This window comes from Camelina sativa, chromosome 5, assembly GCF_030686135.1.
Source record: "Camelina sativa cultivar CO46 ecotype springtype chromosome 5, ASM3068613v1".
Taxonomy (NCBI): Eukaryota; Viridiplantae; Streptophyta; class Magnoliopsida; order Brassicales; family Brassicaceae; genus Camelina; species Camelina sativa.
Genome location: NC_141884.1, coordinates 41483452 through 41509947, shown reverse-complemented (window position 1 = coordinate 41509947; position 26496 = coordinate 41483452). Strand labels below are relative to the sequence as shown.

General features: G+C 38.8%; 8 protein-coding genes across 14 annotated transcripts; 4 read left to right on the top strand and 4 right to left on the bottom strand.

Annotated features, from left to right (window-relative positions):
• The first annotated feature begins 1805 nt into the window (after positions 1-1805).
• Positions 1806-5882, top strand: LOC104789856 (uncharacterized). Of its 3 annotated transcripts, none has more exons than XM_019245447.2 (4): positions 1806-1957; positions 2344-4480; positions 4577-5095; positions 5173-5604. In XM_019245447.2, the coding sequence occupies exons 2-4, from the start codon at positions 2417-2419 to the stop codon at positions 5446-5448; spliced, it is 2859 nt and encodes a 952-aa protein (XP_019100992.2). In that variant the 5' UTR covers positions 1806-1957; positions 2344-2416; the 3' UTR covers positions 5449-5604. The 3 variants fall into 3 exon arrangements, 1 of the variants encoding a protein (XP_019100992.2); XR_015558070.1 differs by lacking the exons at positions 4577-5095; positions 5173-5604 and adding exons at positions 2190-2246; positions 5686-5882 and having other exon boundaries at positions 1895-1957; positions 2344-2674; XR_015558071.1 differs by lacking the exons at positions 4577-5095; positions 5173-5604 and adding an exon at positions 5686-5882 and having other exon boundaries at positions 1895-1957; positions 2344-2674.
• Positions 5883-6097: 215 nt separating this feature from the next.
• On the top strand, positions 6098-7597 carry LOC147945064 (uncharacterized). Its single transcript, XM_087452552.1, has one exon. It carries the CDS (start codon positions 6668-6670, stop codon positions 7169-7171), a length of 504 nt encoding a protein of 167 aa, XP_087308678.1. The 5' UTR covers positions 6098-6667; the 3' UTR covers positions 7172-7597.
• A 94-nt stretch (positions 7598-7691) lies between these two features.
• Positions 7692-9288, bottom strand: LOC104788644 (protein WHAT'S THIS FACTOR 1 homolog, chloroplastic). The gene has a single exon (XM_010514413.3). It carries the CDS (start codon positions 9146-9148, stop codon positions 7946-7948), a length of 1203 nt encoding a protein of 400 aa, XP_010512715.1. The 5' UTR covers positions 9149-9288; the 3' UTR covers positions 7692-7945.
• Positions 9289-9325: 37 nt separating this feature from the next.
• On the bottom strand, positions 9326-9866 carry RTFL14 (ROTUNDIFOLIA like 14). The gene has a single exon (XM_019246214.2). It carries the CDS (start codon positions 9755-9757, stop codon positions 9602-9604), a length of 156 nt encoding a protein of 51 aa, XP_019101759.1. The 5' UTR covers positions 9758-9866; the 3' UTR covers positions 9326-9601.
• A 1341-nt stretch (positions 9867-11207) lies between these two features.
• On the bottom strand, positions 11208-12705 carry LOC104788642 (putative glutathione peroxidase 5). Its single transcript, XM_010514411.2, has 6 exons — positions 12330-12705; positions 12164-12240; positions 12014-12075; positions 11749-11867; positions 11465-11632; positions 11208-11370 (listed from the first exon to the last, which is right to left on the bottom strand). The coding sequence occupies exons 1-6, from the start codon at positions 12387-12389 to the stop codon at positions 11341-11343; spliced, it is 516 nt and encodes a 171-aa protein (XP_010512713.1). The 5' UTR covers positions 12390-12705; the 3' UTR covers positions 11208-11340.
• Positions 12706-12732: 27 nt separating this feature from the next.
• On the bottom strand, positions 12733-20567 carry LOC104788643 (protein HUA2-LIKE 3). Of its 2 annotated transcripts, none has more exons than XM_010514412.3 (11): positions 19955-20567; positions 19394-19470; positions 16485-18560; positions 15584-16013; positions 15016-15124; positions 14807-14919; positions 14554-14738; positions 14066-14477; positions 13632-13971; positions 13320-13499; positions 12733-13093 (listed from the first exon to the last, which is right to left on the bottom strand). In XM_010514412.3, exons 1-11 carry the CDS (start codon positions 20075-20077, stop codon positions 13068-13070), a joined length of 4071 nt encoding a protein of 1356 aa, XP_010512714.2. In that variant the 5' UTR covers positions 20078-20567; the 3' UTR covers positions 12733-13067. The 2 variants fall into 2 exon arrangements, with proteins under 2 accessions (XP_010512714.2, XP_087308652.1); XM_087452526.1 differs by having other exon boundaries at positions 16485-18797; positions 19955-20350.
• Positions 20568-21332: 765 nt separating this feature from the next.
• LOC104788640 (EID1-like F-box protein 3) lies at positions 21333-22837 on the top strand. Its single transcript, XM_087452530.1, has 2 exons — positions 21333-22330; positions 22609-22837. Exon 1 carries the CDS (start codon positions 21333-21335, stop codon positions 22119-22121), a length of 789 nt encoding a protein of 262 aa, XP_087308656.1. The 3' UTR covers positions 22122-22330; positions 22609-22837.
• On the top strand, positions 22167-25585 carry LOC104788641 (E3 ubiquitin-protein ligase SPL1). Of its 4 annotated transcripts, XM_010514404.3 has the most exons (13): positions 22603-22694; positions 22820-23057; positions 23142-23493; positions 23578-23630; positions 23715-23827; positions 23935-24030; positions 24137-24259; positions 24347-24412; positions 24519-24631; positions 24710-24820; positions 24906-24952; positions 25048-25159; positions 25255-25585. In XM_010514404.3, the coding sequence occupies exons 3-13, from the start codon at positions 23417-23419 to the stop codon at positions 25355-25357; spliced, it is 1014 nt and encodes a 337-aa protein (XP_010512706.1). In that variant the 5' UTR covers positions 22603-22694; positions 22820-23057; positions 23142-23416; the 3' UTR covers positions 25358-25585. The 4 variants fall into 4 exon arrangements, 3 of the variants coding, with proteins under 3 accessions (XP_087308655.1, XP_087308654.1, XP_010512706.1); XM_087452529.1 differs by lacking the exon at positions 22603-22694 and adding an exon at positions 22167-22303 and having other exon boundaries at positions 22820-23493; XM_087452528.1 differs by lacking the exon at positions 22603-22694 and adding an exon at positions 22200-22330 and having other exon boundaries at positions 22820-23493.
• Positions 25586-26496: the final 911 nt, after the last annotated feature.

Here is a 26496-nt window from a genome sequence, read left to right as displayed (position 1 = left end):
CACATACATATACATGTTAAAGAAGAACAAAAAAAACTAATAAAAAAAACTCAATTAGTAGTAGCAAGGACAAAAAAATTGAAAGGCAGCTGAATTTTGTTCTTGCAGTAAAAAACGTTAATCATGAAAACCTGAAACTTCAAATGATAAATGATATCATGAATAATAGAGTGTAAAGAATATTGCAGCAGCAGCTTTTAATTATATTTGTGGTAAGGAATCCTTTTAAAACATTAACCAGCTTAAGTGGGAATAAAAGAAGAATGAAGGAATTGTAGTGTTTAGCGATGACCGTACACAGTAGCACGCGCCTGAAAGCCGTACAGAGAGAAGGCGTTGACAAATTTGTGCAAATTATTCGATTCATGTTGATGTGAGCGAGAGTGCCCACATCGCAACTAATCAATCTTCTTATTAGTTTTGTTTTGTTTTGTTTTTTTTACTTTCTTTTTTAATATAATGCGTTCTTAATTGGAACGCATCCATTTTCTTTTTATTTTTTTAAAAAAGATTATTCTCTTTATGCCCCCCGTGTGTGTGTAATTGGCGTCTCACAAATGCTTTTAGTAGTCTACTGGCCCCGGCCCTCTCTCTCGCTCATTTTTGTTTATATCACCAAATTGCATTGCTATAGCCTATTGTTATAAATATATAAAACATGTTTGGCAAACAAATTTCCATGGATAATATTATTACTTTCTTTTGGTATATATATATATATCAAAAATATGTGTAGATGTGATTAATCCGTATATATACGTGGTTTTGACGTAGATTTTTGAAATTACATAATGTGACCCAGGGAAAAAAAAAATAGATATGGAATAAAGTGCAAGAAGACAAATAACAACTTGCAGCAATTAAAAAAAAAGGTTCGAGTAAAAGAATCACATCTTTTTGAGCATAACCCAAAAAATTTAAATTCTATAGATTGGTTTGGTCCCATCAATGCGACTTTTTTATATAGATAGGTAAATAAAAAGTAAGATTCCAATGAATCTTCATCCTCCTTTGTTTAATAGTACTCTATATATATAGAGCCTTTGTTTAGTAGTACTATATATCATCCCTGAAGTTTTTTGTTTTTGTGTTTGAACAAAAAAAAATAAAGTTTTTTGTTTTTGTTTATTAGTTAGTACTTACTTCATATATCATTGTTTTTCACTACAACAAATATGTACATTGATAGCAGACGGATATAGCTCATTTTCCGTCACTGCTATGAAAGATGAGATTTTTTTTCGCTTACTTTTTAATAGCATCTTATTAACGCTATGATAGGAAAATTATGTAGCGGGAAACAAAAGTGACTTTTGTCCGCCAATACTTAGTGAAATTATTCACTTAATCGCCAAATAAAAAAAAAACCCAAAAACTCGACACACTCTCTCTCTCTCTCTCGTTACAACCTAAGCTCAACCTAAGAAGATTTCTTCTTCTAAATTCTCTGTGTGTGCTCAAATTCTTCTAAATTTCTTATCAATTCTTCAGTTTTATCGCCGTTTGTGAAAAGCCCCAATTTCGCCGTTTGTGAAAAGCCCCAATTTCGCCCTAAATCTCCATATCCATCGCAATTGATAGCTCGAATCCATTTTTGAGGCATGTCTTTCTTCTTCCTCCTAATTTCGTTATTTGTTTCGATTATTTGTGATTTCAAACAGCTTTTGATTTCGATAAGGGTCAGATTTAGTTATCTGTTTTGTTAGGGTTCGATTTATCTAGATTTATTTCGTTATCTGTTTTTTAGGGTTCGATTATTTACAGATTTTGAGAATGTGGAGTTTCGAATCCATCTGTTTTGTTAGGGTTCGATTATTTACAGATTTGACTCAAAAATAGCTTTTGGATTTGAGTATTTGCGCCTTCATAAACTGAACGATTTTTTTTTTTTCCCAAGTGTTGGTGATTGAAATGTTGGGGAACTGAAGCTTCTCATTTCTCTGTACTCACACAACAGGTTAGTATCACTCAACCAATAGTTAAACATTATTATTACACACGAATATTGGTGATTGCTATGTTTTGTCCTTTGAGTCTGATTCGTATAAATAGTGATTAGATTAGTGAGATTTTACACAGTTAGATATTGGTTTAAGAGCATCTGTATGTATCTGAAGTAGTGCAGTATTGTCTGAATTGTTGCTTAATGTGAGCTTTGTATAATATGTATCTCTATTTTATCTATAAAGGTTAAAATTTATATTATAACATATAATGTTGGACAAGGCATGGGTGCATCTATGCAGGTAAGGAATTATATTTCATAATTAGGTTTTATTTTGGGTTTGGATACTTTAAGATGTTCTTTTAGTTATGATTTTTTTCTTTAATTATCCATTGAAGAGCTGATCCTGGTTATAAAAGTGGAGCTTGGAAATTTGTAAGGGATGTGTCTGCGGCTTTAGGTGACATAGAAATGATAATATGTCCTTGTAAAGACTGTCGTAATGTAGTACGACAGTTAAACAGTGTTGTGGTTGAGCATCTTGTAATAAGAGGGATGGATGAGGCATACAAGGTGCATAGTGATTGGTATCATCATGGAGATGTGAAGTCAGTAGATGAATTTCAAAGTAAACCAACTCAGTGGAATGAGGAAGTTTTTGAGTTATATAAAGCTGCTGAATTTTTTGATCAAGAGTTGGCTTTTAGAGGTGACTTAGCTGACCAACCTGTGGGCGACTTAAGTGAGATTGCAGAGGGTGAGGACCAACAAGAGGATGAGTTCCTTGCAAAGATCCGGGATGCTGAAACCCCACTATACCCTAGCTGTTCAAACCACAGCAAGTTATCGGCTATTGTGACTTTGTTTAGGATTAAGACACATAATGGCTGGTCGGATAAGAGCTTCAATGAACTGCTTCAGACATTGCCAAGCATGTTGCCAGATGGTAATGTCTTTCACACATCATTGTATGATGTCAAGAAATTTTTAAAGAGCTTTCATATGGGATATGAAAAGATCGACGCATGTGTTAATGATTGCTGCCTCTTCAGAAAGAAGTTAAAGAAGCTTGATAAATGTCCCAAATGTAATGCTTCACGGTGGAAGACTAATAAGCGGACTAATGAGGTAAAGAAAGGTGTCCCACAGAAAGTATTAAGATATTTTCCAATTATACCAAGGCTGAAGAGAATGTTCAGATCAGAGGACATGGCTAAGGACTTACGGTGGCATTACACTAACAAGAGCACTGATGGAAAACTTCGACATCCAGTAGATTCTGTTACATGGGCTCAGATGAATGAGAAGTATCCTTCATTTGCAGCTGAAGAAAGGAACATACGGCTTGGGCTGTCCACAGATGGATTTAATCCATTCAACATGAAGAATAGTAATTATAGTAGCTGGCCTGTGCTATTGGTAAACTACAATTTGCCTCCTCACCTTTGTATGAAGAAGGAGAATATAATGTTGACATTATTGATTCCTGGTCCACAACAACCAGGTAATAATATTGATGTCTACCTAGAACCTCTTATTGAGGATTTGAATCATCTGTGGAAGAATGGAGAGCTAACGTATGATGCTTTTAGTAAAAGTACATTTACTCTAAAGGCAATGCTTCTCTGGACCATTAGTGATTTTCCTGCGTATGGAAATCTTGCTGGTTGTAAAGTAAAAGGTAAAATGGGATGTCCTATGTGTGGGAAAAATACTGATAGTATGTGGTTGAAGTTTAGCAGGAAACATGTCTACATGTGTCATAGAAAAGGTTTGGCTCCAACACACAGATATAGGGAAAAGAAGACTTGGTTTGATGGAAAAGTTGAGCATAGGAGAAAGTCAAGAATTTTAACTGGTCATGAAGTTCATCAGAATCTGAAAAACTTCCAAAATGATTTCGGAAATGTGAAAAAGGCTGGGATGAAGAGAAAGAGAACTGTCTATAAAGAACCAGTGTTTGACAGTGATGATGATGAAAGTGAATCCGATGAAGATGAGGAAGTAGAAGTAGATGAAGATGAGTTATCAAGGTGGAAGAAAAGATCCATTTTATTTACTCTGCCTTATTGGGAGGATCTACCAGTACGGCATAATTTGGATGTAATGCACATAGAAAAGAATGTGACTCACAGCATTGTATCCACATTGTTGCATTGTGGAAAATCTAAGGATGGTCTTAATGCTCGTAAGGATCTTCAACATCTTGGTCTAAGAAAAGAGTTGCATCCTACCACAAAAGGAAAGAGAACATATCTTCCAGCAGCACCTTGGTCTTTGTCCAAGAATGAGAAGAAGATTTTTTGCAAACGACTATTTCATTTTAAAGGTCCAGATGGATACTGTTCTAATATTTCAAGAGGAGTTTCAGTAGAAGAGTGTAAGGTCCAGATGGATACTGTTCTAATATTTCTATGGAGACCTGCACAAAAGATCTTTCATATGAAAGAAGCTGTTGGACATATAATCGCATGGCCAACTGATAAGTGTAGACTGGTAGACAACAACATCCAAATGGAAGACATTGCCCCTATGGTATTTATAATTTCTAGCAATGTGTTAGCAATGTATTACCCCTGTCTATAATGCTAATTAATTATATTGGATTTGTTTACTGATTGTGTTTAACAGGGTATACAAGGAAACAAATGTAAACTATTGGATTTGTCTAAGGGTGACGTCATTGTTGCTGAGGGGCGTTGGGAGACACAAGAACCAAGTGCGTTGGTTAACGGAATTCCTCTTGGACCAAAAGCAGTTAAAGTATTTGTGGATTCAGTAAAGCAGCCTGATACATCACTATGGAGACCTACAGCTGAAATGTCATTTCTTGAGGACTGTTTGATGGCTTACGTATCTTGGCCCCTGAGTAAGGTTGATTTTGAAAATCCCTCAACTCCAACTGGTCAGAATGCTACATCACATGCTTCTTTGTCTGCATCAAAGGCCAAGTCTGCAGCCACAGCTTCTAAGTCTGCTACAGAGTCCAAAACTTCAGCAACAGCTTCAAAGGCTGCATCGCAGGCCAAATCTGCATCTATGTCTTCTAAGTCTGCATCTGGTTCTGAGTCTCCTGTTGATGATGCAACGGGTCCAATATCACCAATAAAGAATACTTTACCATCACAGTCTCCTCTCAGGAAGTCTCCAGTAAGTGTTTTCATATGTTATGAAGTTGTTTTTGTTAATTATATGATGACTGATGGTTTATATTGTAAACATGGCAGCGCATTAATAAAGTTATTTCCAAGGAGAATAAGAAGTGCAAGTTGATGGATTTAACTGAAAAGAATAGGGTTGTGGCTGAAGGACGATGGGGAACAAATGATCCAGAACATAAGGTTCACTTTACTCGCTTGGGTTCTAATGCAGTTAAAGTGTGGATAGATGTTGTGAAGGTGAAAAATGTAAAAGTTTGGAGGCCATCCGATGAAATAGAGATTATTGAAGATGCACTTAGCTCCTGCATTGCTTGGCCAGAGAACAAGGTCATTATGTCTTAAACTGATGGTTTTATTGTGTAATGTTAAGTACTTGAGATTGCTTGTTTATTTTGGATGTTCTTGAGACTTTGATGGTAAACTGATGTTCTTGAGACTTTTGTTATGTATTTTGGATCTGAGACGTTTATTAATCAGATTTTATGAGATTTTATAAAACAGGTTATGTGTGCTATAATCACATATCAGAAAATGCTATAAAAGTACAGGTAAACGTTATGATAAAAGAATATACCATAGCACAGTAAACAAGATAAAACAGCATTTCGCAACAGCTATATTAGATATGTATAACATAGCACGAAAAATTAAATATTGTATAAATTTTTGCAAAATTATAATCTTGATAATACAGCAGTTTATTAGAGCTATGCTATAAAACTATAACATAGCACGAAAAAACAAATGTTGTATAAATTTTTTCAAAATTATGATCTTGATAATATAGCAATTTCTTAAAGCTATGTTATATTTTTATAACATAGCATACGTAATAAGTGCTATTGTATATGGGGTACATATAATAACAGTGCCCTAAAACAGCGCTCATGAAAACGCTATCAAAGACCTATGATAGCGTTTTTCTCTGGTTAACAATGTGCATATTTGTTGTAGTGTTTGTCAACTGAAATTGCACTATATATTATTAGGTAGAAGAATAGATTCGATTAAATTATGTCAACGTAAAGTCTCATATGTTAGGACTCTAGGAGACGTCCTTAAAACATCACCATGCGATCGATATATAGTAGCTAGTTTACTCCCACTCAGTGGCCAATTTTAATAAATGGGCCTCAAACAAATTTAGAACACTGCCATGTATAAATTAATAATGGGGCTACAATAATCTTTATGTCCTGCAAATTTCGGCCCATATGGAATGGAATACGAAGCAAGCTCCCACAGAGCCAAGTGCCCAATGGTGTTCACGACACCTGAATGGTTTGGTTTGTTGACTTATATGACCGGTGAACGTACAACAATTAAACTAAACGGCGTGAATTAGAAAGAAAAAGAAAAAAAAAACTTTATGACAACTAAAAGATAAAAATAAAAACAAAGGGGGAAGGGTCTTGATTGTATCGAAGAAGAAGACATGGCAGTACATATAGTTTTTTAGAAAGGGAAGAGAATCAGCGAATGAATCTGCCTCCACAGACGAAAGTGACAATGCAGGACTCATCCACAAAGACTGTGTAGTTATGAATAGGTTTGGCTAGCAATGGCGGAAGCCGAACCAGAAGGTCGCACACGCACTCGTTGTCCATTTGCTTCAACCACTTGCAGCACTCTTGTTGCGCGAATGTCTCTGCTCTGTGTCGATGATGGTGGTGGTGGTGATGGCGGCGGTGCCGGCGTCGGTGACGATCGTGGCTGTTGTCGTCATTGTTGTGGTGGTCGCCGTCATGATCATGGTCGTGATCGTGGTCATGGTGATCACGGTCATGGTTACGGTCATGGTCATGGTCATGGTCATGGTCACGGTCATGGTCATGGTCATGGTCATCGTGATCACGGTCATGATCGTGGTCGTGGTCATCGTCATCGTCATGATCGTGGTCATCGTCATCGTCGTGATCGTGGTCATGGTCATCGTCATCATCATCGTGGTCATCGTCATGGTCGTGGTCGTGGTCATGGTCACGGTCGTGGTCATGATCATGGTCGTGATGGTCATGGTCATGGTCAGGAGGTGGGGGAGCGATGGGAGGAGGAGGAGGGGTAATGGGTGCAGGTGGTGGGACCGTGTTCATTGGGAGACGGGAGCAGGCGTAGTTAGCCAGGGCATATTGGGAAGCGCATAGTGGACGTGGTGGTGGGATCTGAATGACTCTCTGGCCTCGTGTGAGAGAGGAGAGAGCGAGAGCCAGAGTAGCTGCAAGAAAAAGTGTATCCATGGAGAGAGTGTGCATGTGTGTGTGTGAAGAGAGAGATCTTAGGTGAGTCTCTTTATATATAATTCAAATTCGTCGAGGAAGGCGCAAAGATGGTTGCAGAATGATTTTAGGTGATATTGAGTTATCCATTTTATTTGCGTGACTTTGTTGTTAGGTTGCTTGTAGAGCTTTCTTTTAGGATAGTGTTTCACTTTGGTACAAACAACAACAACAACAGGACCTGTTCCAAATTCCACAACCAAATTAAAATTACTAAACTACAATTCAATGAGCTGCAACTCCAAATGCGTGACAAAATAAATGTGATACTATTAAAACCTGATTCATCAAAAGAAAACACATGCGAAGAAGATAAAGATCCGAAAAGATGATATAACTCAAAACGAAGAACCGTTTGTGAATATGTATCATTTGGTCACTAAAACTTGAGATGGAGAGGAAACAAGTGAATGATTGAGAGACAGATGATTAACATTTGATTATTTCTCTTCTTATTAGCCAAAACTCACAAACACCTTAACGAGACACGACCAAACCAAGCCAAGAACTATGCCTAGATAAAGAAAAACAGAGGACAGCAGCAAAGGCTTGTTGATTGTTAGCTAATCACAGAGAGGCTCTATGGGTTCATTGCTTTTCCCTGCTAACAACAAGTCCCTATCTTTCTGAACTTGTTCCCTCTGTAGTTTCAGCCTATCTTTCCTTTCTTGCCATCCATCCTCTAATAACCTCAGGAACTTATCCTTAATAGCAAGCAAAGGATCTCTAACAACAAGCTCATCGTTTTTATAAGCTTCTCTCAACACAGCAGTCTTGATCCCTCCTTTAAGCGACAAGTAGAAAATACCTGAATGGCGAGTGAAAACAGTGGAGAAGGCGTTAGAAAACCTGAACTCATCGCAGAACTTGCCAAGCGTAGGGACAGGAACCCTTTTCAAGAGAGACAGAGAGAGCAACTCGTGCACAACACCAACAGTTCGTTTCTCCATTTCTTTAGACGCTTGGTCTAAATGAGACACATCTTGATACGGTGATATGTAGTCTTGCTCTAACCAGTCCCTAGTCCACTCTCTCATCTCATTCCTCAAGAAAAAACCAGACGGCAACTTCACATTGAAATTGGGCCGAACCCTCACACCTGTTTTGAGTGTCTCTTCTTCTGCTCTCAGCTCAATGGTAGACTTGGCGAAATCAGGGTTCCAAGAGACAAGCTCAAGAAAGGAGTTACCTTTAAGCCTGAAATAATTTGGGTATTTCTGAACCAAACTCACCAAAAAATCATTGGGAAAACCAAAATCTCTCTTCACATGAACAAGCTTATCAGCAGAGATAACCTTATCTTTAGCCATCATAAGCAATTTACAGAGCTTGGAAACAAGAAAGGGTTCGTTCTCGGCGTAAATCCTCTGTTCTTGGTCGAGGAAAGCTCTGAGACGAGACGTGGGGCGGATGAATTGAACGAGATCCGACTTGGGTTTGATGCGATCGTAGTAGATTTCGAAGAGGGAAGGGTTCATATCGATAAAGCTCTTAGCTTTGAAAGTGAGGCGTAACCTCTCGCGTCGTTTCTCGAGGTATCTGAGTGGGATGACTTGACCTGGTTCGTTGAGCACTTCTTTAACCACACGAGCGCATTGCTTGTAACGCTTGTCTTTCTCGATTGCTTCGTCTAGCCTCGTGTCTTTCTTCCATACCACTTTCAAGCTCGATATCGATCTGATTATTCCAATCCCTAAACTAGGGTTTTTGTTGAGAGATTTGATGATTTCGTTAGAAATGGTTAAGTTTCTTCTCAACAACACCATTTCCTGATTTCGATTTCGATTTCAGGAGAAAAATAAATTAGGGTTTTTCAAATGCCTTAAAGGCTTAAACCCGGAACTCTACAAGAACACTCACTCACGCGCGAGGAAAAGAAGTTCTAACCACGCGCCCTCATTAAGTTTAGACATAGGAAAAAATGTCATTTAAACACTTATTAATGAAGAAGATGATGATCAACTTATTATTTGCACACAGCTATATATTTGGTATTTTGTTCTTACAACAATTTTAAAATTACAAAAACTAACAGTTAGCAAAATATACAACTATTTCTATAATCAAATGATGGTATAATAATATTATGACCACAATACACTATTTTACCGTTTTAATACACTAGTTAGTTTGGAACTGAGCTAAAATACATAACCAAGAAGAGAGGAATTGGTGGTGAAGGAGAAGAGATATGATTATATCATATAGACATCGATGGATCAATCATGGGAAGAGAGAAGAAAGACGGCACACTTCCAGATGATGTAAAGACGAGCTCTTTGCTCCTTTATCTGCTTCGAACAACATTTTTTCCATGTCCTAACCTTGGTCACGCTACTATTACTACTGCATCTCAACACAACTGTCCCTGCCATTGCTCCTATCTATCAAGAAACCTTCTAAGTTTTAAAACTATTAATTGTACGTTTTTTATTTGTTTTGTGGGTTTTGGCTGCTGGATAGATATAGATTGCTTATATACTAGTATACATATTGCTGACTCGAACCCGATTCAAATAATTTGGCAGATAGTGTTTGATATAATTGAATTTGGTAGATAATGTGAAATGCATCATATGTAGTAGGATAAAAAAAAGTACTCCATTCATTATTGAATTGAATAAATATGGAGAGGACCTACATTTTTTCTATATGTGTGAAGAAAAAGGCATGATGCCTTTAGCCATTAGCTTCGCTTTTGAACTAATTAATCTCTTGTTTAGTATCTTTCATTGATTAAATGTTCAAAAACAATTTGGTATAAACTTTTCGTGTTTTTTTTCTTTCTGAAATAATTAATTCTTATCAGCTTTTTCAAATTTGATTTTGCGGTGAGGATATTGTTTGAACAGAAAACTTCTGTTCATGCACACATGAGGCTTAATGATGGAGCTGTGGCTTGTGGGGACTTTATGTCTTTTGCTCTGTTGGTTGGGAATGTGATGATGATTAAACTTACGGCTTACGACTTACTAGTTCTGATTAATTTAATCACCTTATTAGTTATGGATTTGTTTAGTATGAAATGTTCATCGCACCACCACATCACTCGTTTAATTTACCTTCACTATATATATAAGCTTTCTATTTACCTCGATTATGCTACAAAACCCAAAAATGCATTACTGTTTGCGCAGATAAAATAAAGAGAAAGAAAATTGTGGAGTCGACATTTCATTAGTTGCGATGTCTAATTATTAATTTGTGGAATAGCTACTAGCTAGGTAGGTCGATTGTTCACAAAATAAACCCATCAAAATGATTAATGTGAATGATCTATATGTTGTTGACTGATCTAAACAAAAGAGCAAAAGAAAATGATTTGACAAGTAAAGAAGGAGGATGATGAATGCATCAAAAGAGTGGTCAAGCGCTCCTTCACGTACACCTTTTTCCTAATATCGTACCCTCTCTTTCTTTGATTGTCTGCCACGTCTCTCTCTCTATCGTCGTTCACAAACAGAGCACGTGTGAATGATACGCCTATTATAATTGATGCATTACCGATGCAAAAAGTTCTCACTTAACACATGAGACATATTTTAGTATTATCGTAACTGTAGTTTGTACCATATAAAGTAAATAACGAGATCTATCAGACTTTAAAAGAAATGTCTTTTAAAAAGTTCTTATACAATTGTTATTAATAAACAGGTATTGGTATTTTATAAGAAACTTCTGCTCATAGTTGGAAAATAATACTAAGACGAAACTATCGATGTGCTTTTGAATTAGTGTTTTGTAAACTTGATGAATAATCTTAGACAGTTTCGTGTCATCTTGTTGTTTCTATGTATATATTCGTAAATTTATTTACTGGGACTCTGGGAGATATCTTTGATCAAATTTCACAATAAAAAATGACTACATAGTTAGTTACACATAATTAAGATGTGAATAAGAGAGATAAGTTGTTCCAAAAGCAGTCCAAAAGTCTTCTTAGTGCGTGCTCTCATAATTATTGTGCAAGGGCTTTCTCGATGTCATTCTGTTTTTAATTTCCAGAAAAGAAAATACGAAGTAATTAAGCGGTGGTAAAAAGGGATTGATTGATACATTATTAGAATAAGGGATGTAGAGACCTGGATGGAGAGAGGTGAAACAGTTGGGCCATAACGATCAATGACTTGACCATCTTTGGAGACCAAGAACTTGGTGAAGTTCCATTTGATCCTAGTTCCCAGAAAAGAAGGTTTCTTTGATTTGAGGAATTTGTAGACCGGTGCTGCGTTTTGTCCATTAACACGCACCTACATAAACCATGATGTGTAAGAAGAGTTTTTATAACAGATGAAGGAAAGATTACTGTCTTGGGTTATGAAGACTGCTTTAATCACAAAAAGGAGTTGCTACAGTATATAAGAACCTTTTGGAAAACGGGGTATTCGGCCTTAAACCGAGTACAAGCAAATTGATGAGCCTCTTCGCTGGTGCCAGGCTCTTGGTATAGAAACTGGTTGCATGGAAACGCCAAGACCACTAACCCTGCCACCACCATTCAACATATATATATATATATATATATATATATCCAATTTTTTTTTTTTGTTTTCAATGAAAAAAGAACCCCCATGATGTATATAACCGATGAAACAAGGAAACCAAAGAGGCAAAAAAAGACTGTGACATACCTTGATCTTTATATTTCTGGTAAAGTTCCGTGAGCTGGGTGTAATTTGATTCGGTGAATCCGCTGTTCCCAAATAAACAAAATATATTATTAACAGAAAGAAAAAGAAAAAGACAGAACAGCAACATCGGATGGGATCTCCAAGACGGACCATTTAGAAGCCACATTGACGACGAGAAGCACTTTCCCTTGATAAACGCTTAGGTCCGCATCCTTGCCTGAGCTATCCTAATTTCCGACCAACAAAAATCAAGAAACGATACATCTTCTCTCGATTGGATAAAAAAGAAAGGATTCATAAATAAATAAATAAAAACCTTGACGGTGAACTGATGGATGGATTTCTCGGAAACTGCTGATGATATAGAAGCACCCATCTGTCTCTCTATCTCTATCTCGCACACACCAAGGGAGGGAAGAATTGTTCAATCTTATTTTTTCCTCTTCTCTTCTTCACTCAAATCATTCATTTTTCATCTTTTTAAAAATCTTCCTAATCACCATTAGCTGTTAATGCGTTACAACCAATCCCACAGCATACACACCTCTTTTTTTTTTTTTTTTAATTTTGTTTTCTTTTTTTTCCTTCCTGTATCCAACCGTTTACTATTTTATTTAATCAAGGAACCTGTCCTGATTTACACTTTTTAACCAACATAATTTATTTATCAATCACTTTACGTTTGTCCCTCTGTAAAGGGAAATCTGTGGAGAAATCCCTCATAAACGCATACTAATGTTATTACCCACTAAAAAGAAGTTATGTTTACAAAATTTAATGCCTAAATCAGTGTCCGGGTACTTACTAACTCTTCTTTTTTTCTTTCTCAAATCTCTACAGCAAATGGCTTTTACCATCTTTTTCACGACTGTTTTTTTTTTTTTGCATCCCTCATGCTGTTTTGGTCACATATGTACACTACTGGTTTTTGTATATTAACATCTTCTCTCTCCAAGTGTGGCCAACAGGCCAAGTATTCCACCCACACCTAAATTTGTTGCTCTCTATCTCTTCCATGACTTGGACCACACAGCGGTTTCTGTTTTCTCCATATTCACCTTTGATGCCACGTGCCTTGATCTGCAAATCCACAAACACACTCTTAACTTTATCTTCTTCTTTTATTTTATTTTTACATTCAAGTTAAGAACCAGCCATAGGAAATGATTTGTTTACTCTAGGACAAGAACTAACAAGGATCAGATTTCCTAGACCTAGGACACAATTCCAGTTTCCGAAATGGCTGATTCAGTTTGTGGGAGAGTAAAGAATTAGTCCACTGAACAAACATGAGTTTCCATATTACCTCTCATTCCTACTGGAACTGGACCTTCCGAATGCGGCTTGTAGTGAAAATAATGTCTATTGTTATATGCACGCGGAGAATGGCTCCACCTACTGTTCTGAAACCTTTCAGAGTCACGGTGATGGCCACTGTATGAGTTTGACTGATAAGGGCCTTTGTATCTGTCATGATATCGTGGGCCTGCAATATGAAAAACCATCCACGCCTATTAGCATGCATGAGCAAGGGCTTGTGTGTGCGCTGATATTTGTTCATATTTGCTTATGCATGCATAAGAAAAAGAAAAAAAAAAGAAGGTAAAAGGACTCCCACCATGGGAAGAGGGCGGATGATATCTCCAATTGTCTCGATTCTCAGAAGGTGCAGGCCTCATTCTCTCATGGCTATCATGGTAATTCCTTTCGTCAAATTCCGGTGTGTAATGAGATCTGTGAGGGTATGATGGACCTTCTCTCCGCGACTTCATATGGTGATCTGGCTCCATATATGAGTAATGATGTGATGGTGGAGGTGGGGGATGAGAAGATGGATAAGGCCTATGCTGGAAGTTAGAACCCTCCCCACGTGACAAAGAGCGGGAACTATAAGATGATTCAGGACTTCCGTAATGCATTGGTGGATTCATCCTTGGAGGACCGGCCTGATAATTTCCCTGGGATATTTACAAGACAATGAAATTGGTAAATCATGTCTCAATCATGGATATGTTTACCGCAAAAGATTCTAAAAGATGAAAAAGGACGCACATGCATGCTGGGATTTCTGCGGCAGTCAAAGCCATTTGAGTAGGAATCAGACATTGCACACTGAGCATTCTGCAAAGGAGGAGCTGGTCTAGATGGCGAGGTAACATTCTGATGTGAAGTGCCAGAGACAGGCTGGCAATTTCCAGACTCTGTATTATCAGCTTGATCTGTGAACGCACTGCTTCCAGCTTCCCAAGGTGGAGCCACGTCTTCCATTTCAAGCTCGCCGTCAACATCTTCCAGTATACGGGTATGTCTTTCAGTAATGGAGGGTGTAACATGTTCTTCAAGGCTTCTGGACTCATGTTCAGGGGTGACAGCCTCAAAATCGCCCCCATCCGAGTCACTTCCTTCGTCTTCATCCTTAAGCATTGCAGGCATACAGAATCCATGAAGCTGGAGAGTTGAATTACTGAAACACAAAGATAAATTATGACGCTAGAGATAAAGAGATCAAGATCCCAAGACTGAATAGACTCAACTCTCACCTTCCATATTCATCCACCAGCATACCCTCCATATCTCTAACAGGGTCATCTAGCGCCCTTTCTGTTCGAGCGGAGCGCCGAGAATAGAGGCACACAGGAACGTTATTAAGTGAATCAAGTTCTCTTATATGGTGACGAACTATAGATTCAGGAAGGATCCGTCTTTCGAGCCAAACTCTTAAAACCTATATAGGGGCAGAAAGGGTGAGATTTAATATACCAAAAAGAAGATCTAAGTAAAATTATAGCATACCTTCAAGCACAACTTCCGGTTTTCTTGTGTGGTAGCTCCAGCTGGGACAGCAGCAGCCAATAGGCGAGGCAGCATAGCTTGGATGGATGAAAGATAAACACCACCAGCGTCACCTGAATAGAAAGGTAGTATTCACAAAGTTAACTCACCAGTGAGAAGTGCGAACCTCAATGATGCAACTAAGCAAAAACATTACATACGTTACTCACCATTCAGACCTTTGGAGCACTGAGCAATAGAATCCACAAGGAAAAATAAGTCCACCCTCCTTTGTAAATTTGACTCGCTTTCCAAAGTATGAGCCAGAATTTCCATTGCCTAATTCAAGACATAGAGATTCTTAGAGCCTCATTAACAAGATAAGGCAAAAGTCTGCAAAATCTAGTGTTTTATAAATCGCACGAAAAGACAGTGCAAACAAGTTCCTTTTCTCACTAAAAAGGTAGATACGATAATAAGGCTTTCCTTAGTCCTATGCTTGGCAAGAGTGGCTGGATGCCTACAGCATCCTAAAATCAGCACACAAAACAATATAGATAAGGGGTTTCTTTAATTCGTTGTAATACATAGAATTGGTTAGATTAATATGGTCTCAGTTTGATTGAAGCAATTAACTATCTGGATAATGCAAATAGGTTTTTACTTAAGGGACAGATCCAGGTACTATATTTAACAATCTATATGAAGAAAGTTGTCTTCAATTGAATTCCACTTCTACATAACATGTGGCATCAACAAACAGATAAGAAGAGCACAAGCAGGGAGAACGTCACATACCTTTGTCGAAACACCAAATTTCGCCAATTCCATAGCCAAGCGAGTTGCTCGGCCAATGGTCTCCTTTGTCCTCACCAACGAGCCAAGTGCGGTCTCAAAGGAATCAATAGTGCATTGCACATCAGAATTAATAACTTTCTTCACCTGAGTTGCACCTGTTTCAACTTTGGTTTCTTCTTTGACAGTGTCATCATTCAATGATTTCTTCTCACCAGACTGAGCATTGGTCCTATGATCAGAGTTGTCCTCCATAGCACTTGCACTTTCGGCGGTAGAATTACGGCAAGCTGAGTTGCAATGCGGAATACCGCTTGCAGAAGAATCTGCAACATTAGCAGGAGATGAACTCAATCTTTCACGTGAAAGGTTCTCAGATACTGATATAGAATTGGTGGCTTGCATCTTCTCCTTCTGCTCATCAACCTCACAACTGCCAATGCACACGAACATAACATATTGTTAGTCAACCAGTTCTGTGAACTGAAAAACTAGATCAATATAGTGTGCAAAGAAACTTAATCTAATTGATGTTTGCTTAAACTCAATATGCCTATCCTCAAGATAGATTTAAAGCAAGAGAAAATTAAATAAGAAGTGGAACTGGGAATCTTTAAAAGGAAAATGCAAAGTCCAAAGAAAGAAAGGAATTATATGGAAATAGATTCTTTCTTTTTTGTGCAAAGAAAGAAATAGATTCTTATGTCAAAATTTAAAATAGTTAGATTCCTAGTCATTCTACATCAATCAAACTATGAGAACTCCATACATAAAATATTCAAATGTGTTTAGAAATTGAACACCTTAGTAATTTCAAAAGTTATTCTAATGAGGAAAAGCAATAAGAGAAACAACATAGTATCAGACGTTAGTATAGGAGTAGAGAAAAAATCAGTAGACTCACCTCCTTTCCAGCTCTCTGTTTTCCAAAGCCTCGTCACAGTGACTATACACAGTTTCATACTGAGGTTCCACTTCTTCAACAATCATTTCACTTTCAGTAGCAGAGAGGGCTGGATTCTGTATTTTGTGAGCTTGTTTCTCACTATCGAGGTCTTTATCCGGACTTCCTCGGTTTTCCTTCAGTAGAGTGTTTTCAGTCTCCTGCATGTTCTCAGTCTCCTGAGTGTTTTCAGTCTCCTGCATGTTCTCAGTCTCCTGAGTGTTTTCCGCCTCCGGATTATTGACCACTGAACAGAACAACGGAGGAGGTTCTACAGCTTGGGACTTAACAACTTGGGTCATACAGTAATCAATTTTCTCACATTTATCATTAAGAGAATCTCCAACAATGACCAATGTATGGTCAAGAGAATCATACTCCTGGCTTTGATGTTGGTGGGGAGATTGAGCAGGTGCCCCTGTTGTTGTCATATCTAAACTCGAGCACAGACCAGGCGACTCAGTTGCAGATGAATCAACGATATCAGGATTCAAAGGGGTTTCGTGCTTCTCACTTTGACGTAAGCATTGCAAGTCAATAGGATCGGTCTCACTATTAAGACAGTTCCCGGTTTGTGATTCCTCATAACTTCCCTGGACAACATCAGCAACATGAGCTTTTCCTTCTGCTAAACTGTTAAGTTGATTAGAATGTGCTCGAGTTACTTCATCATCTAGTGTCATGGTAAACTCGTTCTCATGGAACTTCACATCAGTTTTTCTATATCCTACAGTCAAAACACCAGCCCTAGACGGAGACATTATGTCAGAAGGTTTCTCTATATGAGAAGGCACTACATCGACCATAACACCTGGGAGCTTAGCAGACAACTCAGCGCTGTTAAATTCTTCGGATGCAGAAGTGTCATGACCAGAAACAACATCATTTTCATGATTCACCGAAGGGTTTGTCTGCATGGCAGCACTTATTAAAGTGTTGTTTGATGATCTCTCTTCAAACCTTGAAGAGGCATTGACCTTTTCATCAGCATAAAAAGCTCTACTCATTCGGACTCTGGCTCGCTTTACCAGAGGCAAATGTTCATCACCATTATCTTCACAGGGCCTCTCAACCAGCCGTTCATGGGAATTTTGAGATCTTTGGCTGCTATCACAAGCATTGGCCCCAAGACCTTCTGCTCCAATTTTTGCAGGAGGGTCAATAACGTCACTAGTTTCACGTTTTCTGGTGGGCTTCCTCTTCTTCCTCTTAACGATGGTGCTAATTTGGAAATCAAGCCCTTGGTTGAGCTCATGACCTCCGTTACAACCCTCACCAACAGCATCAGAAAGATCGACTTTGGAACCAGAATCCACACCACTGCCTTCATTCCTACTATTATTGTCAGATTCAACTGTAGCAATTTCAGATGTGTTCTCCTCATCAGATCCGTGCAAATTTAGAGCTGGTGAAACCACATCATCTGATTCAGAATGACCTGACCTTCGGATCCTCTTTCTCCTTCTTATAGCTCTGTCATCTATAGCATCGACACTCTGGCCACCATCACTGCATTGAAGCATGGACCTTTCTAGTCTGTCCACTTCCAACCTAGATGAGATTTTAGGGTGCTGAACGGGTAATGTTATATTCTGCGGAGCAAACTTTGGAGCCCGCACCCTTTCATTTCTTCTCCTTGAAGAATATGTAGCTATCTCACATAAATCTTTAGCTGCTGCACTATCACAGGTTCCATTATGGGCTAGAGTGTTATGACGCAGGGCTAGCATTTGTTCAGCAGCTGAAGCATCCTCACTGAGAATAGTCAATTCATCTCTATCATGACTAGAATTTGACTTATCAATTAGGTTTTCACAGGTCTGAGGCAGCTGTACAGTGTTCTCAGAACTTCCAACAGTTGATTCTTCAGCAGATTTAGGATCGCTAGCTTGGTCTTGATGCTTCAGCTTCTCAAAACTCTCTGTGATCTCCTTAACGGCACGGACAAAATCGGAACCTTTGGCATGCCGTTTTGTCAAAAGCGATTGCTTCTTCTCCTCAGTAAATGATTCAACATCAGCAGGATTGCAGAAAGCTCTGCGCATACACCAAAAAGTATTACTAACTGCATACGCTGGCATAAATAACATTTAAGTGATCTAGAAGGAAGAGAAAATAGGCACAGATTACAACCTTGGATTGGTTCACTTAATCAATTATATTTGAAAAACAGGCAGCTGTGCTAAAATGCTTTCTTCATAATAATTAGTATGCACTTAACCGTCAGAATGGAAGATGCAAAAAAAAGAACATTCACTAAATGTCGATGCTAATCTGCAAGTAAATGATCAAAACAATTTTCACTTTTCAGAGAATTCATCACACAAACTAAACAAAAGGCTTTAAGCAGGGCAAATGATAATAATAAAAAAAAAAAAAAAAAAAGTCACCATCCAATAGATGTGAAAACTCAACCAAAAATTGCTAAATATATGAAAAACAAGAAGCACTGTTGCCAACTATCTGGAAAGTAGAAAATCCAATCAAGTATCATTTACTCAAGTGAACCCAGAAGTCCACACCAGGAATGATTCTGATTCTAAACCAAGTAAAATTAGAGTTTAGTATTGTCTTTTAGAGAACATTCATCACATCAAATTTGTCATGCCCGAACAAGTTAAAATTTTATAGCCATAACCAAGGTACCAGCTTCTACATCCTAATCTAGTGAGACAAAAACAAAAGTTCATCACCTCAAATGAGAACCTAACAAAATAAACTAAACTACTCAAGTGGAGACGAAAAATTAAATGTAGAACGACAATAGGAACTCGGATTGAAAATGCTAGCATTTGCCAAATAAGGTAAGTATAACCAGAAAGCAAACAACATATGTATACGAGGGTGATAGTCAAGGCTTGAAAACTTACATCTGTTGTGTGCCAAAAAAGTGAACCAATACTTTCTTCCAGTCGGCTGAGTATCCCCATTTTTCCGGTTCGCTAACCTGAAATTAATTCCACAAATAAGCAGCAGTGATCAAAAACAATAAACTCGAACATGACTGGAAAGTGGCAAATGGGATTATCACTCGCAAGAATCAAATCATATAACAACATTTAACAAGAGCTTAACAAGATGTAAGATTTATAACATTAAACTTGCTAAAAGAGAGTACGAAATCGGTGGCATCTACTAACAAGTACAATAATTGAAAACGGGTGTTCCTGTAATCTGCTAAAAAACTAGCCAACCATCGTCCTCAAAAATATCCATATCGCTTAGGCAATCGCTAAAATCTGACATAAACATTAACCTAGAAAAGGTCTTTCACAGGAGAAAAGGGCGAGACATGCAACTTCAAACCCTAAATTAACAGCGATTTCTACAGCCATATGATGAAACCAATGAGCAATTAATTCTAGCAGAGCCCAAATTTACAAACAAAGAAGGAAGAAGAGAAAATGCAAAAGGGGCAGAGATGCACATACCGCGGCAGGCCAAGCAGGAAAACCTTTGACTTTGGCAAGCACGAGATCGCCAACCTTCCACTCCCGGCGAGCAGATGCAGCGGCCGCAGCTTTACCACCGCCTCTCTTGCGGCTCGGAGCCATCGGATTTCAGAAAAACCAACGAATATCAAATTAGAAAGAAAACTAAAAAAAGAGAGGTGAAGGATTCGCTCTAACTCTCGAAGTTAAGCCAGAATCGCAGGCGAAAATTAGCAGCTCGACAGTTCCTAGGAGGGTTCTTCTCGGTAACAGATTCCGCTAGAGGATTCGCAGGCATTGAGAAAAAATCCCCAACCCAATCGATCCTAATTGGTATCGTAAACCCTAATTGAGACGAGCGAAAGAGAGAGAGAGATGAGAAGATTGATTGGGATTATATCGCTTTTGTGGAAGAGATACATTCACACACGAAATAATCACCCCATCAACAAAAACAAAAAAAAAAGAAGCTGGTTTGATTGGCACGAGTAAAAAAATATTATGTTTTGTTAATCGTTCGGTCGGTGTAGGGTTTGCAAGTTTTCCATAGGCGTTGTCTAACGTGCGCCATTCACGCGTATGTTAACTTTATTTCCTTTTTCTGCTAGACTTCAAAAGTTAAAAGAGCGAATCTGGCTGGTTCGTACGTCTACCAGAGAGTGAGTATCCACGATTCCACGTGATCCAACCACTCTTCTAAGCCCACTCTATTTGTGGAAGAGAAGCATATATAGGCTTCATAAGGCCCATTTGTAGCCCATTAATGGCTCAACTTCATAAGTTGTCGCGTGCTAATTTTAATTTCACTGGAAAAAAAGAACAATATATGGGAAACTCGACAACGACTTTGACCATTTTCAAACAAACTAATTTCCTTGTGGGGGGCTCTTGCTTTCATGCGACTACTTTGTTGTATGATTCAGATTGTGTCTCTTCTTAGTTTAGAAGATTACTTCGGAGAACTGCCACGTTTCTCAACAACAAATAAACTGCGGTCTGGAGACACGTGTTCTTGTAAGATTTCTTTTGGTTTCAGAAAAGGACGTTTCGGATTCTCGTATTCGTCTCGACACGTGGCCCCTTCATCTCTTATTTTTTTAAACCTTTGACACAAAACCGAGAGACGTCAATTTTATATATCGATTCTCTGTTGCGACGTATACGCAATCACCAATGGACACGCGTCCCACTAACCAATCAGATTTCGACACGAATTTAGTGGCTGGGAGCGCCATGGATCTCTTATTCTGGCACAAAGCCACGTGTGTCATTCTCGAGCACCGGGCCACCGGATATAAATGAGTGAGAACACGACGCGCGTGGTAGACCGCGAAAAAACACTCAATGCTTTCTAGAGGCAAGATTCTCCGTCGTCCAGATGAACACCAATAGACGGTTGAGATTTAACCAACCGAGTCGATTGCTCAGCTCGGGTGAGTCAGGTATAGAGAACGAGCGAGTCTTGGTTCTCGTCTTCGAGTCCATCAGCTGGAACATCCACACGCTATGCGCAATCGCCTCACTCAGCCGCAGGTTTTGCGCAATCGCCAGACGAATTCTATGGCGGCGGCTCTGCGTGAACCGTGCTCCGGGGATGGTGGCGGCATTGTCCGGCGCAGATCCCAGCTGGCGAATCGACGGCGGTTGGCACGCGTTAGCGAAGCTCATGTTCTTCTGCGGCGGTGGCGAGTCGACTCGGTATTTCAATCTGAGTCAACCGTCGCTGGGTCACTTCGCATGCGAGTCCAGATTCTCCAAGACCTCCGGCAGATTCTTCCTTCCGAAGAATTGCCGGCGTGATCTATTATACATAAGCGATCCCTGCGAGCATCACGCGGTGGGTGGAGACGAGCACTTGGGGGTTTTCAGAGGGGTGTTTCGGGAATTTATGAGGTCAAAGACGAGGGAGTGCCTCGTGAGAAGACAAGCGGCGCTGGAGGAGAAGGTTAGGTGTCCGTATTGCGGAGGGCGCGTGTGGAGCATGACGGCGGCGCGTCTAGTACCGAAGAGCGCAGCGCGGAGGCTGGGATCACGGGAAGGTGGGTTAGAGTTTTTCGTGTGCGTGAACGGTCACTTGCACGGAACCTGCTGGCTCATTCCGCTTTCGTCTTCAGACGAAGAAGAGAATGGTGAAGAGGAGGACAACAGTGACGGCAGTGTGATCTAGTCCAATGGTGGTGGCGTTTTGTCCACGTGGAATTAGGTCTCTTGGCGGGGAATTTTATGCAAAAACCACGGGAGGAGATGTCAGTCAACTAGATTCTCCTATGACATGTGGAGCTCACTAGTTGCCCGGATGATCGATGATGTGGATCGTGAGAAGATCTTCTAGCATACACTCTATACCTAGTACCTACTAAGCTTAATACTGATTCGGTTGGTTTTAGGTTTAGATTATCTTGGTACACTCTCTGAATTTTTGTTGTAAAATTAATTATTGACTGGCCAATTAGTTTGGTGAAGTTTAAAACAAATCGAAAACAATAACATTGACCCCTCTGTTGTTTCTATGACCAACAATGGCGCTATATATGTTTTCAAACGACGAAAACATGGATCATATATAGGGTTCTACTTTCCATATAATACTTGCTCATTTAACTGGTTTCAATTGAGTTTGTTAGTTGCTTTTTGTTCTTCTTGATCACTTGCAGTAATAAAACAATGGCTTGACACAACAAACAAACAAAAAAGTTGGAAGATGGTCGTTAGGTTCATTACAGGATACTAAAGTCAGTAGGTATAAAGTGTTGTGCCGATTGCTGGAAAAGTTGGAAAGTGTTCCTCGTAAAAGTCTTAATTATAGATTCGAGAATCGTATAGCTTTAAAGATCAGGTTTAATACACTGGTTCCAATGGATGCAGGTGTGTAAAATAACCAAATGGGGGAAGAAAGAAAAAGAAGAAAAGCAGAGCTTGATGAGATGATCAGTAGTGAAGCAGGCACTAGTTCTGAGTTATGACAACAGTAATAATCCTAAATCCATGAGCAGCCAATGCCACACAATGTTAACATCCATCCATGTCGATATAAATATATAATTAGTAGAGAGGAGGAACGTTTTTGACTTTTTGTGGACTTGTCCCTTTAGTAGAGAGAGAGGTTTGAATTTACAACATTTTTTTTACTAGATTTGGGTTTTGTTGTTTGTCCAAAAAAAAAAAAAGATTTGGGTTTTTCTTTTAGGAAGGAGATAATATTGGATGTATTTTGCTATTTTTAAGAAATAGTTGAGGGCAAGAAAAAAAAAAATTTTTTTTTTTGAGAGAGGGTTTAAGGGAGGCGACGCGACGGAGGATTTGATTTGAGTCCCGCGAGGAAGCAGCAACGGACTCTTTCCCTTTTTTTTTTTGGTATCTGTGCTTCGATATCTGCTTTATCGGCAAAACAAGCAAAGTCCGTTTTGTTTCTCGGAAGAAGAAGATTTGATTTTCTCGTGAAGGAATCAGTGGAAGAAGAAGATGATAGAGTTTTATTTAGGTGGATTGATATGCCTAAGCGGCACCGCTCTTTATATTCTCAGTAAGCTCACAGACAGGTTAGGGCTTTTTTCCCCTTTTTGGTTTACTTGTTTGAGTGAGAGAATGTGTATAATAAATTTCATCAATCTTTCCTGTGACAGTGATTTTGAGATGCTCAATCCAGCCACTAGGGTTCACCAGATCAAGGATTTGGGTATGTTCCTTCTTCCGCCATTGATTCAGTTATGATGGGTCTTTTTTTTGTTTGATTTAAGTCTGTGGAATCCTTCTTCTTCAGAGCAATTGCTAGCATTAGAGAGCAAGATCGTATCAGTATCAGGGATCGTTGGCTCTCAGACACCTATCAAGTGTGAGCTTAGTGATACCCTCTCTGTTTTTGTCAAGAAAACGGTACGTCTTATGGATTTTTCATAGACACTAGAAGTTAGATACCCTTTCTCTCTCTCAGTTTTCAGTGTGATTTTGGATTTTGTGTATGTATGTATCTTTAACTTTAGGCACAACAAGTTTTCTTGAAACGTAATTGGTGGTTTTCATGGGTTCAAGATAGTAACTGGATGGTTCCAATCACTAAAGAAGTCCCTTGGTACCTGGTAATCCTGTCTGTTGGATTTCAGTTTCAACTGTATTGAACTCGACTTGTCCTGTTTGGAATGTATTCCTTTTTTTAAGTCAATTTGTCTACAATCTGTATTCTAGGAAGATGGGACAGGTCGTGTGAATGTTGCTGAAGCTAACAAAATAATGAGCATTGCATTGAGGGTCGGAAGTGAAGTATTTGAAGAGTCAAAGCCGTCATCCGATTGCCTCAAAGGCCTCAAGGTCTTCCTTTGTTTCCAGTTTTACTTCGATTTGCTTTTCGTTTCCTGTTTTGTCAACGCTAATACAATACTGCATCATTGTCTACAGATGCTTGGAGTAAAACACACTGAGCATGTCCTCCCAATTGGTACATGGGTTACAGTTGTTGGTGAGGTATGTCTTCTTATCTGCCTGTGGTCCAAAATCTTCTTCTTATACACCAAAAATAATACGTTTTACAATGTCATTGTTGTTGTTACTTAATTACCATGTTAAACAGGCTGTTAAGGACAGTATGGGGGTTTTCACGATTCAAAAACCCGAGAAAGGACCTTTCTTTGTCTCACGTGTACCGCTCGATAAGATCACCTCTTCATTGGTAATGTGGTCAAGGTTGTTTCTCTTCTCAGTATGCCTATTCCTTTCCTAAAAATCTGAGATTATAAAAGTTCTAAAACATCTTTTTGGCAGGAGGTTCAAATATGCCTCCATAGGTTTAACTGTTGTTGGTGTGATTCTGATTTCAAAGCCTGTGATTCAGTATATTCTAGAGAGAAGGCGGGAGCGATTGTTACGGATTAGGTGCGTCGCATATTAACCAAACCCATATTCTTGCGCACATAATTAATTGGTCATTCCAAACTAACTGTGAAGCTATTTGTTGCAGAGTTGCTGATGCAGCAGCTGCTAAGAGAGCCGAACTAGTAACTAGAGGTAGGTAGTATCCATTAGAGTTTGCAGTAACATGAGAATCCTATTTTTCTATGCATACGCTTAAAATTTCTCTGCTTACAAAAATGTCTCACCAGAATTGGGAACTCAGCATGAGAACAACTCAGATAGTAGTACAAGCAGAGATGGCGATGTACCAGATCTCTGTGTGATCTGCCTTGAGCACAAGAATGATGCGGCTTTTGTTAAGTAAGAATATTGTTTCTCTTTCGAAACTCATGAGCCCTCTCACTGATCAGACTACATAGCTTTTGACTATTCTTTTGTTTGGTTTGCACTTGTAGGTGTGGTCACGTGTGCTGCTGCTTAACATGCTCCTCGCACGTGAAGGCATGTCCTCTTTGCCGGAGACCAATAGAACAAGTATTGAAGATTTACCGCCTTTGAAGACATTGAATTAATCCTTCCCATCTACCATAACCAAATTCCGTACACCAACTAACGATCATTGAGTCTTGTCTATAAAGCCTTTTAGAACCATTTTTGTATTGAAGAACGTAACTGTAAAAGGGAAGCAAAAGCTAATGGAAATAGTGAGCTAATTACCTGAATCCCAAATGAAATTTCAATTTTTAAAAGAGAGAAATTGAATAAGAGTTGATTGATTCCGTGAAACAACATCTTGTATTGAAGAACTTGTACAAAAATTTCTACATTTCTTTCCCACCCTAACCAGAAACCTCATTGAAGTAAACAAAGAGAATGTTTTTGAATTATTAGAGTTTGCATTATAAAACCCCCTCTTCTTACTGAACTTTGATTATCACCAGCTCTTCTTGGATTACATACTTCTATGATCAAAGCAAACAGCAAACAGACAACAAAAGTAAAGAAAAAAAAAAGGCCATAAGAACAAGCAAGGCGGAGCTTTGACATGTCCTATCCGAACCTCTCCGAGTCTTCCTCAAAACTAGGTACTGTTGTGAGTGTATGTAGGCGAGCTGTGACGTGTCGGAGGATACCAGACGAACCAGATGGCATCTCCGACAGATGAGTTACTAAGAAGAATAATGGGCCTGAAACGAATTGAGCCCAACAAAGAACCTGAGACAAATGTGAGCCCATAAACGGAAAAAAACGAAGATGAAACCAACTAAAACCGGAAGGTTAAAAAATGGATTCGGATCGTCATCACCCACCCAAAAGTCACAATACCTTAACGCGAAAACAAACAGCTTAATAAACCAACTAAACCGAAATTGGCAACAATTTAGACCGAACAACTTCAAAATCGAACGAAGGAACGGACGGTTCAGGATTGTCTCTGATGAGCATCATCATCGTTTTCTTCGTGAATCTTGATAATCAAAGAATCAGTTCTGGTGGGCTTTTAAGTTGGGCTTTTAAATTGGGCTTCGTGAAATTAAGGAGTGGTGGACTCTAGTAGTTATACAAGCCTAAGAGGAGTTGTATTTAAAAGTTAACATATGCTTCTAGAAGGGAACGATCATAGTTCTTCTAGAAAGGTCATAATAGTTCAAAAATTAAATTTTGTTTTTCCCTAATTTTCATTTCTTTTTCTTTCT